Source organism: Rhamphochromis sp. 'chilingali' (genome assembly GCF_963969265.1).
Source record: "Rhamphochromis sp. 'chilingali' genome assembly, chromosome: 10".
NCBI classification, from domain to species: domain Eukaryota; kingdom Metazoa; phylum Chordata; class Actinopteri; order Cichliformes; family Cichlidae; genus Rhamphochromis; species Rhamphochromis sp. 'chilingali'.
The window spans coordinates 23,902,419-23,914,730 of NC_137937.1; the positions used below are offsets into that span (position 1 = coordinate 23,902,419).

The following is a 12,312-nucleotide window of genomic DNA, read 5'->3' on the forward strand; positions in this document are numbered from 1 at the left end:
CCAACAGAAAGCATTCGATATGTGGACATAAATCATGGAGTCTTAAGCTGGCATTCAGTGTACTTAATTTTGTAATTTTTCAGCTGTGACCATATCAGACTCTCAAAACGTGATCAGAACTTCCACAGATGTACTTTTTAGTAAGAAACAAGGAGTCATTTGCGTAATTAAGATTTATTTTAAAAACTTGCATGGATGTAATATGTATAAAGGAAAGAATTTTTCCTTTTTCATCCTGTTTAACCTTCAGGTTTAAAATGATAAAACCGAATGTTCAGTCCATCTCTCACGAGAAATCGCGTGTATCTCAGAGACTACATCTCGGCTTTTGAGTGATAGATTCACAATTTAGTTCATGTCTTTCTTTGTGATGACACATTAGGCTTTCTCCGTGCGTTACCTGCATCAAGAAGTCGGTTTGTGACTGAGACTCCATTTAAAGAATCCATTTAAAGCTAAAGGGTGGCTGAGCATTTGAAACAGCTGCCGAGAATACGGGAAGTGCCTCCCTGCGGGTTTAAGATTTATGGACGCTTCTGAAACGTTTAAGTCAAATCAGATTAGCTGTTATTGTTTTGTGTTTTGTTTTTGTCTGTACTAAAAGCAAAGTTTAATAAATTAGGGTTTCTGAGTCCCTTCCCAACATGTGTATGCTGCAGTGCTGCTAAAAGTAAAATTGTCCGGGAGACCCTCTAACTGTGGTGCGATTGTAAGACTCCAGGTGTGGTCAACTATTATTATTACATTTGACATTTTAGCTAGTTTAATTCTCCAACACTCATAGTTAAAGTGCAAGGTTAGGGTTAAATGCTGGATAAATTGGTATAAAGATAACACGGAGAAGGCATTTTGTCATGTTGTTCTTGCTTACACCCATTTCATCAATATCAAGAAAAATCCAATTTGTTAAAGAAATTGAAGAAAATTGGATGTTGACTAATTGACAAACAACCAGCACATTTTCTCAATGATGTTTCCCAAAAAAAAAAGAAGAAAAAAGTTGAATCATTTCTCGTAACAAGAGGAATAAAATTCATCCCCATACCCTCTTCAAATGACTGCTGATTACATGCATAGAGAGCCTCAAACGCTTTACAAAATCACATCTCTTTGCAAAAGTGGATGCACTCCAATGATTTTGATCAGATTTAGCCCCACTGAGGCTGTTCTGTTCACATTAGAAATAAATTTGTATGCCCCACTTTTCTGCCATGGGTTCTCCATTCTATTCTGCCTTGAAAAATTGGTTTGAATGCCACCTGATGGGTGACTGAATGCACTTTATGGCGCTTCTTTCAGCGAGCAGAATAAAATTTCTCATTTTAGCTTTAAATGTGTTCATCACATTGAGATCTTATTTGTATGTGCACTGCCCTGGCATTGCTTGGCTCTGCATGTCCAGGGGCCGTGGATAAAAATTGCATTGCATTGTAATTCCTCAGGGATTAATGCAATATTTCTGTTCAAGTAAAGCTGAGGTCTGCCTTCCAGTAGAAGTACAGAGAAGAATTGTGACAACTGTATAACTGTTCAAAAATGACCAAACCAAACTATAAAGGTAGTAGATACAAATTGGATGATTTGATCAACCAAACATATGGCCTGTATGAACTATGCCATGCCATCACCTTCACCACACCAAGACATAAAATGAAAATAGATTTTTTTTTTTGTTTTACTATAAAGAAGTTTAAAAGGGGAATAAAGAAACAGGAAGATAATATTGCATAAACATATTTCACATGTTCAGCCAATAGCCATCCACTTATGTCCACGAATTATTGTAGACTAAATCAATTTATTGCTGCATTTATAAGTGCAATATACACTTACCAGACATTTTATTAGGTACATTTTGCCAGTACTGGGTTGGACCCCTTTTGTCTTAAGAAATGCATTCATTCTAGTGGCTTATAATCAACAATGTGATGAAAACATTCTTCAGAGATCTTGGTTCAGTAAAGTGTCCCTGGATTTAATCATAAGCCTGTTCTCATCAATAACTCCTTTCTTCTGTTTATACTCGCAAGGTGTTTTTTGTCCTGTAAAGAAACCCATTAGGTCAATAAAGCATTGGATTTAGTCTCAACACTGACGTCACCACGACGATAGCATCGCACAGTTGCTGCAGATTTGTCTGCTGCACATCTGCGATGCAAATTTCCTGTTCCACTTCATCCCTTGGATTGTATATTGAATTCAGATCTGGTGACTGTGCTGGCCATTTGAGTACGGACATGACACATTAAATACATTTGAATATCAAACCATCTTTTCAGACTGTCATGTCTGTTGTTACACTCATTCATGGCCTGAACTGAAAAGGCAGATCTTCTTAGAGGAACTCTCCACGCGCGTTTGACTTTAATGCTCTGGTCACCTCTTTGCGAGCAGAGCATTCTACGGCTCTTTTCAGCGGTTAAGATGCAATATCGTGAGAGTTTTGAAACAGATTATATTAAGCTGCTGTATTTCTTTATCACTCGCTTTATCTTTCTCTAACATACCCTCTCGCATGTCTTTCTTCAGTTTATACTCCTAAGGTGTTTTCTGGGTCGTAAACAAACCGACGAAGTCAATAAAGTGTCCCTGGATTTAGTCATTAGCCTGTTCTCAGCATTTCATATAACTACTCTTATACATGCACTTTTAAAAGCTGCAGATAAGCCACATAGAAATGCACACACAAGACAATGAGGGATACCAACTGTGCCGTTGTAGCCAGACAGCTCATTTAGTGCAGCCTTCAGTCCTGTTCGGGTGAGATTAATTTTAGAGGCTGACTAATGTAGTAATTGTCACAGCATGTTAGTGATTTTTCAGTCCCATCCAAATCTCATGTTAGTAATTTGTGTGTGTGTGTATGTGTGTTCTTTAGTAGGAAAATAATATCCTTATTATCTATAAATACTGTTATCTCCCCTGCAAAGGCAGGGAAACAGAGTGCATTCTGATTTAACACCACTGGGTTTTGTTTTTGTTAATTGTTTTTCTATTTCCTGGTGGAAAATGTATTCTTTTATAGGTTTTATTACCGTGGAAGCACTTAGTGAAGCTTTTAGTTATGTCCTCCTTGACCATTATCGTGTGCCAAGGTAAGGGCCCCTGCATACACTTCAACATCAATTAGACTTGCAAAATAAAGAAGCCGTTAAAAAATAAAAACCACCTTAAAAACTTTGCAGACAGTGTGAAACTTTCTCACCACCTCTGTAACTGTAAGCTTAGATCAAACAACATCTGATTTCCCCCCACTTTGCTTAATTGCCAAAATTGGTGGGACTCAACCTCTCATGATTGGCCAAGTTTTTATAATTGAAGAAGCAAGAATGCTGTGAAATTTCTTTTTGTTTTGTTTTGTTCACCACAATTTCTGGCACTTTTCAATGGGAAACACCTCAAGGGAACACCGTGAATGGTTACCTGAAAAGATTAACAGCATTTGGTACGATCCTTTTGTTTAAAGATTTATCACATTTCAATAGTTTTAGTTTTTTTTCCCTTTTACTATTATTTTCCTTTTATATTTTCTTTAATTTTGTTTTAGCAGCCTAGTCTTCTCCCTCCTTATGCCCTCACGTACATCCACTGACACATACATCACCCATCTACATACAACACCTCGCGTACATCATAATATCCTTAACTTTATTCACTGTGCAACAGCACAAATTGTGCTTAGTCTGGCACTTCTACCATTGCTAGTTCAGTTTTGTGTTATAGCCAATCAGAAAAACAGACTGGCTAAGATAACATGCCAGTTTTTTCTTTTCTGCACTACTGCAAGAATATTATCTGGATGTCGAAACAAAACATTACATAGTAAACTTTATATTAACATTAAATTATTTCCCTTTTTAAAGATATGGTGTTGAAAATTCCTTTATATTACCCTGAACCAGAAATTATTGCCAGAAAACCATAAACCATGAAGCCAAAACAATCAGATATTATACATACTTTAAAAAAACTTTATAGACGACACTGATACAGCACACTCATTCATTTATTTTTAAAATGTCTGTCAGCCAAAAATCAATCCATCCATCCATCTAGCTTCCCCTTGATTAAGTCACAATTGTCTCAAAGGGTCAACCAAAGCTACTGAATGAATAAGTGTCAACATGTACAATACAAAACTTTGTACTCTACAGTGATCAGGCAGATTACAACCTCCTCATGGTTTACACGTAAAGGGTGAGAAAGTTGAATCTTTACAGTTTCACAATCCTTTTTCTCACACAGACTCAGACTTACAGAAATATTTTTTTCTAGCCCTCGATCCCCGGGGGTGTTCTGTACTGATTCACCGTACAGGTTCCATATTTACTTCTCTGAATTTTGAAGTGACTTGAAGAAAATTGTCAGGCTCGATGGGTCTTTTTTGCATCACAGAGGTCATTTAAAGGACGACGATGTAGCTATATGGTTCCCTGTGGTCTCCCTCTGACTCTGCGTGTCCTTTAGCTAGATGGCTCCCTGTGGTTTCAGACCATCATGCTCAGCCTCGGGGCCTCTCTGTCCTCTCCTCTATCAATGTCCCCCTTTTCTCACATTTCCCCCTCATTTTCCTCCTGTTATCTTGCCCCTCGTTTCCTCTTCTGCTTTTATGTCCTTGAAGAGGTAATGACAATCTGCCTGTCATTTTGCACTCTCTATCTTATTGCTCGTTTCCTCCCACTTCCTTATCCCCTTTCTCTTGTTCCCTCTCTCTTCACATTGCGTCGCTCTTTGTCCACATTTTAACTAACTGCCTGTTGCAGACTTAACTTGAATATTTTTAGCGAAGACTGTTGTGCCTTATATCTTATTTCTGACTTCCCCATGAGCCATCCTCTCAAAGCTCTCTGTTGACTGCAGGCAGGGTCTGAAGATGACTAGGCATTTGAAAACACTGACAGTGAAAAGGAGGCGCCACGCTTACATTTTTGCTTTAAAAAAAAAAGATTCCACGTCAACTAATTTTACGTGACAAAAATTGTTTTTATTTATTTATTTTTTTTACTTTTGCACTGGATAAATGAGACTAACACTGTTAAATGAGGACAGCGGCACAATTCTAACATAAATATCAACCAGATTTTAATGTAAGACATGTTCGCAACCACTTAGAATTTCTTTTTTTTTGCCCTTAAGCATTTTGTAAATTGTTTTTAAAGGTGCCATAAGAATAAAGTTGTTTTCATTAGTTTAATTATTTTCTATGTCTTCTGGAGCTTCTCTTCATCTTCCCTGCAAAAAAAAAAAAACATCCCCTGACAACACAAGGTCAAATAAAAACTGCTGTGTGCTCTGGGGCGCTGCCACAGGACACAACGAGTTTATCGCTGTGATGTAGAGAGAAGAGGAGATCACAGTCATGCAGAACGCACCGCATGACAACTTTATTACACAAACACAGGGCTCAGCAAGAATCACAACACTCAACAGACTCATAAGTACATGTGAAAGACCTGCAGATACACACACAGAAACTCTCAGAGAATCACATACAAAGACAAACACACAGAAGCATCCCTGTAATGTACTTTTGGCTGCATGCATTGCTTTGGTGGCTTTATGGTCCCTTAGATAAAACTGTAATGTTAAACATGGTTTGTTGTTTCTTGTGTTCAGGATCCCAGCAGAGAGGAAGCCTTGCTGCAACAACTGAGAGAGAAAGATGAGCTGATTATGAAACTCCAGAGCGAACTGGTAAGATCTTAGTTCTAAAAGTAATTCAAATCATTATGTAGACTTTTGATGATAATGATGCCCGAGTTCCTTCTTTTGCAATGTGGCATGTTTTTTTTTTTTCCCTTTCTTTTTTGCACAAGAAAAAAGTAAAATAAAATGACAGTAAGTGACAGCTTCTGATGAATCCCTTAGTAAATATAAATGAATCCAGTGAGGTGAAATATTTATTTTTCCCTTCCAAAAAATACTCTGTCTTTGTAGGTGATAAGAGAAGCAACTCAAAGTTTGAGACATGGAAGGTTTGCTCATATATTGTGTTTTATCTCTATCACAGTGTCTTTTTCTTCATCTTTGTCTTTTGGAACTTTGATATGAATAATTAAAACAGCTTGAGTGTGTTTGAATTATTTGTTTTAAGGATATAAATTAAAGACAAATTTTCTTTGAAGCACATTTTAAGGGTTCAGACTTTTAAAAGAAATGTTAACTAAAAAAAACAACAAACCAAAACACATGGATTTCAAAGGACTAGAAAGTGTAACTTTTGTTAAAATCGCTTTGTCAGTTTATCATCTTCTTAAGATCTTCTAGAAAAGATTGACCATAAAAGAGAGAGTACATTATGTGAGAATGGTTTTATAGTTGGCTTGAAGTCACAGCATCAACAGCAGAAAGCCTGTCTTCGTTAATGTAAACTGCTCGTTCACGCCAGCTTAATGTAATGACAAAAAATTATTGGGACTCCCGCCAAACGAGAGATATAAGATGCGAAGCAACGACTTTTCCATTTTAAATGTGCTCACCATTTATTTGAAATATAGAGATGTAAATGCAAAATGTATCGTCTTGACAGTGTTTTCCTTTTTTCTTTTTTTTTCCTTCTCGTCCTCTGGAGCGTGATTGTTGGATCATCTGCAGAAATGCCATTAAAATGTCTGCAATTTGTCACCTATTCTGTCGATGTAATGCAATGCAGACATTGTGCCAGGCTTTAGTAGAATAATGTGCCAATGTTGTAGCGGTATTGTAAGAGATGCCAGTCCAACCCAGACTTGAGTCTCATGTGGCATCTGTTTGTTTGATCATTCTCTGGAACATGCGTCTATTCCCCCCCAACTCTTTCTCTTTTTGACTCCCGTCCTTTCGCGTTCTGCCGTTCTGTCAGCAGCACCTATCCCCCTCTCTTCTCTTTCTCACTGTGCTGTTTTCAGTGCTGTGCGCATCTAATGTCGAATTAATGTCAAAATTGAGCAATTTTCAGGCAGCCTGGCTGGCAGGCAGGCAGACAGGCAGTAGGCTACATGTAACGTCAATGTTCCTCTCTGAAATTCGTGTTGATGGGCAGTGTAACAGACTTAACACTCACACATTAAAACACCCTTTTAAGCCTTTTCACATTGCAGCTTCTAAATAAAACACATTTATTCACAGGTCTCTCTTCTGTGCATCAGTGTTTCACACTCCCTCTCCCATACATTATTTTTGGACCAACCCTATTATTGAATGCCTTTGCACTGGGATCTACATCCTCCTTCATATCCCCCCCTCTGTCATGATAATGGGACAACTGACCTCAATAAATTAGAGTTTAACTGTTTGGTCAAATGTTTGCTGCTTACAAAAAAATTTATATTACCAAAATGAGTCTGTTCCCCTACAGCTAAGATGTGTTATGATTAAATAGATCAAATAAGTAGATAAATAAAAAAAACCTTTTGGTAAATCTTGTACTCTAGATTGTTTATAGGTTTAATTGTTCGTGATGTAGCAAAAGGGGGTCTGTTTTTTCACTCTGCGTGTTAGTTGTTCCACATGTTGATATTGCCAATGTATCATGGCGTTGATATCCTCTTCTGTTTTGGCCATATGTAGTGCTGTGATTTATGGTTAAACATCTCCACTGTTGTTCCAGATACAGTGGGGCAAAAAAGTATTTAGTCAGCCACCGATTGTGCAAGTTCCCCCACTTAAAATGATGACAGAGGTCAGTAATTTGCACCAGAGGTACACTTCAACTGTGAGAGACAGAATGTGAAAAAAAAATCCATGAATTCACATGGTAGGATTTGTAAAGAATTTATTCGTAAATCAGGGTGGAAAATAAGTATTTGGTCACCTCAAACAAGGAAAATCTCTGGCTCTCACAGACCTGTAACGTCTTCTGTAAGAAGCTTTTCTGTCCCCCACTCGTTACCTGTATGAATGGCACCTGTTTGAACTCATCATCTGTATAAAAGACACCTGTCCACAGCCTCAAACAGTCAGACTCCAAACTCCGCCATGGCCAAGACCAAAGAGCTTTCGAAGGACACCAGGAAAAGTATTGTAGACCTGCACCAGACTGGGAAGAGTGAATCTACAATAGGCAAGCAGCTTGGTGTGAAAAAATCAACTGTGGGAGCAATCATCAGAAAATGGAAGACATACAAGACCACTGATAATCTCCCTCGATCTGGGGCTCCACGCAAGATCTCATCCCGTGGGGTCAAAATGATCATGAGAACGGTGAGCAAAGATCCCAGAACCACACGGGGGGACCTGGTGAATGACCTGCAGAGAGCTGGGACCAAAGTAACAAAGGTCACCATCAGTAACACACTACAACGGCAGGGAATCAAATCCCGCAGTGCCAGACGTGTTCCGCTGCTGAAGCCAGTGCATGTCCAGGCCCGTCTGAAGTTTGCCAGAGAGCACATGGATGATACAGCAGAGGATTGGGAGAATGTCATGTGGTCAGATGAAACCAAAGTAGAACTTTTTGGTATAAACTCAACTCGTCGTGTTTGGAGGAAGAAGAATACGGAGTTGCATCCCAAGAACACCATACCTACTGTGAAGCATGGGGGTGGAAACCTCATGCTATGGGGCTGTTTTTCTGCCAAGGGGACAGGACGACTGATCCGTGTTAAGGACAGAATGAATGGGGCCATGTATCGTGAGATTTTGAGCCAAAACCTCCTTCCATCAGTGAGAACTTTGAAGATGAAACGAGGCTGGGTCTTCCAACATGACAATGATCCAAAACACATCGCCCGGGCAACAAAGGAGCGGCTCCGTAAGAAGCATTTGAAAGTCCTGGAGTGGCCTAGCCAGTCTCCAGACCTCAACCCCATAGAAAATCTGTGGCGGGAGTTGAAAGTCCGTGTTGCTCGGCGACAGCCCCAAAACATCACTGCTCTCGAGAAGATCTGCATGGAGGAATGAGCCAAAATACCAGCTACTGTGTGTGCAAACCTGGTAAAGACCTATAGTAAACGTTTGACCTCTGTTATTGCCAACAAAGGTTATGTTACAAAGTATTGAGTTGTATTTTTGTTATTGACCAAATACTTATTTTCCACCCTGATTTACGAATAAATTCTTTACAAATCCTACCATGTGGATTCATGGATTTTTTTTTCACATTCTGTCTCTCACAGTTGAAGTGTACCTCTGGTGCAAATTACTGACCTCTGTCATCATTTTAGGTGGGGGAAGTTGCACAATCGGTGGCTGACTAAATACTTTTTTGCCCCACTGTATCTTCTGAGTCGTTCAGATGCAACTTCGCAGAACAATCCTTCCACACAAGTCATACGTCTAGTCTTTCTCAAATTGTGCTGACTGGTTTAAAAGTAGGCCGGAGCAGGAAATGGAGTAGAAGAAGACTTCAGCTTAAACGGAAGTAGTGTGAAAAACATCAAATATTAAAATAAACAGCATGGCAAAGTCAGTGTCTGCAGTGGACTTTTCAGCTCTTTGTGTAAAGCAAGAGTAGTCCACAAACCAGTTGTTTGTGACGCTGATCACTGGTAACAGCTACCACACGTAGACAATGGTCTCCAAAGCTGTGTATAGGCACAAACGGACACAAACACAATACCATAAATCCACCTTAAGATGTAACTCTCGGGTGTTTATTTTATTTTATTTTTTTAGCACAGCAGGTCTGACCTTGGGGTGGATGCACTGAGATGACCACTTGGGAAGATTGACAGCTGACTTGAATGTTTTCCACTTGTGAATAATCTTTCTAACTGTAGAATGATGGACTTTAAACTGTTTGGAAATGACCTTATAACTCTTCCTAGATTGATGGGCAGTAACAATTGCCTCCTCCAAGATCACTGCTGATGTTTTTCCTTCTTGGCATCATGTTAAAGCACCTGAATGCTGCAGACCAGAAAACAGGCAAAACTGGTGCTTTTATAGAGGTGATGATCAGTTAATCAGGTGCCTTTGATTAGCAGCACCTGGGTGCTACTTACCCTCATAATTCCTTTTGAAGGAGTACATAGTTTTTCACATGCTTAATTTTCTGAATAAATAATCACACAGTGTAATATTCAACGTGCTTTTATTCATCTGAGGTTGTACTTACCAAATTTTAAGACCCGGCAAAGAAATTACCCTATGCTAACTTCACGATCTGCTACTGAAACACTCCCGCTGTGACTTAAACGTGTGCAAAAGTTTGAGGTCTCAACTTGGGTAAAGTTTTACTTGAGTTTTACTTATCATACTAACGGAAATATAGAATATCACCTGACCTATTCATAAAACAGTCCAAGTCTTTATCTAATTTAATCACATTCCTCTTGTATTTACTTTACACCTGAATCTATAATTATGGTTCTTTTCTGCTTGTTTTTTCACTCTTTGTCTCTCTCTCTCTTTCCTTTGCTTCTACATGGGGACATTTTCCTGCTGGGATTATCAAAATTCTTCTCTTTCATTCTCATTTTATTCTCCTAGATCACACATGGTTCTATCACTCAGAGTTTAGGGTATGCAGTTGCTTTTGCATGCTCGGACACACACAGATGCTGATCACCGCTGACAGTGTGTATTCATCTGCTTGGCACTTCTCACTGACAGAGATGTTTTGGCTCCCACAACCAGCTGGATACGATTTCCAAACATATACAGCTTGTGTGATGTCACGAGAACAAGTCTGCGTGTTTGTTTGCATAATAATAATCTAACTCTAGGCCTCATCCGCACTGCATCCACAGCCTAGCCCTGTTTTATCTGCCCCATACGCCCTTGGGCATTGGCATTGCTTCACATTTATGAAGTTGTGCAGTTTGTGTGCGTGAACATTACAGAGGATCTGTACCTGTCTTTGTGTAAGAGAGTCTAAAAGGGAAACCTTTCCTGCTGCAGCTAAGTTAATGTGCAGCATTTGAAGGAAAGGGCAGCTCATAGCCAAAGCTCTCCTCGCTCTGCCTCCGTCTGTAAATCTGCCAGTGAAAACCTATTAATTATCTCCTAGAAGGTCCTGCTAGCTGGCTGGCCATCACTAGCTGTCACTTTTTTCTCTGCTGGTGCATTTTGTTGAAGGACCGTGTTCCAACTGCAGCATTTAGCTGCAGAAAGCCTTCCTTTTCTTTTTATGCATTTGAAGGCATGATTAATGAAAACTGATTTTTAACTCAATCTGTCAGCTTACTTGTGCTCACTCTGAAGTAGACAGTATATATTTGAGTTAAGAACTATAACATAAATTCATTTTATTCTAGAGTACTTACCATGAACCCGTCCTTACGCCTAGTCCTAATTTGGTTGATGAATTTTAATCAAGGTTAATGAATTTCTCAATATTTCATAGCCACTGCACCTTTCAAACCGTTCTCTTCTGTAACCCATGAGCAGCGTAGGGCAGAGATGTCAGAATGATTAGTGACATCGTCATAAAGTGCTCCCGGTGGAAGTAGTGCTCAGCTCTTTTCATTCAGAGGACTCGCATCCTGCTTTTTTCAAAATAATCATACAGGGGTAACACCGGAGTTGTTGGCAGCCTCCCGGTCAAGGTAAAAGTTCTGCATTTAAAGAAAAAGAGCCAAAGCTTTTCTCTCTATCCTTTGATTGTAAATCTGCCAGAGGAAACCTATTAATTATCCAGTAGAAGGACCTTTTTAGTGAGCTGGACAGTGCTACCTGTCAATTTTTATGAATTCTTCTCTGAGGGTACACTTTGTGGAAGGTCCATGCTCCAATATTTGGCTGGAGAAAAGTTTTCCTGCAATTCAGCCCATTTTTACGACCTCTTTGATTTCCAGAAAATGCAGCCAAATGAAAGAAATGATTAAGGCTGTTCAGAGATGCAGTTTTTCTTTTTCTTTTGATAGCTAACTAAGCATGCAAGCCAGCTGTACCAACTGTTGCGAGTGGAGGAAATGGCGTAAGTCTGCTGGGAGAGTACTTGTTCTCATTTATATATATTTGATGTTTCTCTCGCTTATTTTTTTTGTGAAATTTTGGACACGGCTGATGGGTGTGTGTTTGTTTTCTGTGCAGGAGAGTGCCAAAGCTGCCCTGAAGATGAAAGACTGCCAAATGACTGACCGCACAACACAGACTGAACACATGGGGCCAGAGGTGAGTCACTCACAGACAGTAGGCACACTTTAGCTTTGTGAGGCTCTGTCACACAAACAGGGCTTTGTACACTATCTTTTAAGACACCTGAGTCACAAAATTAGGCTCAGTTTTTAACTTTCCAGTGCAAACTCGTTCCTTCCCTATTTTTCTATCCTCATATGTATATCATTGCATTTTATGCTGCGTCACAGCAGCTGTCTCTCTGCCCCTCCTTTTTTTCCCATCTCTTAAAAACCATCTTTTCATGTTGAACTAAATCTATAATCCATCTTA

At 39.3% G+C, this 12,312-nt stretch overlaps 1 protein-coding gene across 1 annotated transcript in view; it reads left to right on the forward strand.

Annotated features, from left to right (window-relative positions):
• ccser1 (coiled-coil serine-rich protein 1) overlaps positions 1-12,312 on the forward strand; it is a 135,721-nt gene that overhangs the window by 64,687 nt on the left and 58,722 nt on the right. The window contains exons 9-10 of the mRNA XM_080893181.1: positions 5,617-5,694; positions 11,956-12,036. Coding sequence (XP_080749307.1) covers positions 5,617-5,694; positions 11,956-12,036 — 159 coding nt within the window. The remainder of the gene's footprint in view (positions 1-5,616; positions 5,695-11,955; positions 12,037-12,312) is intronic.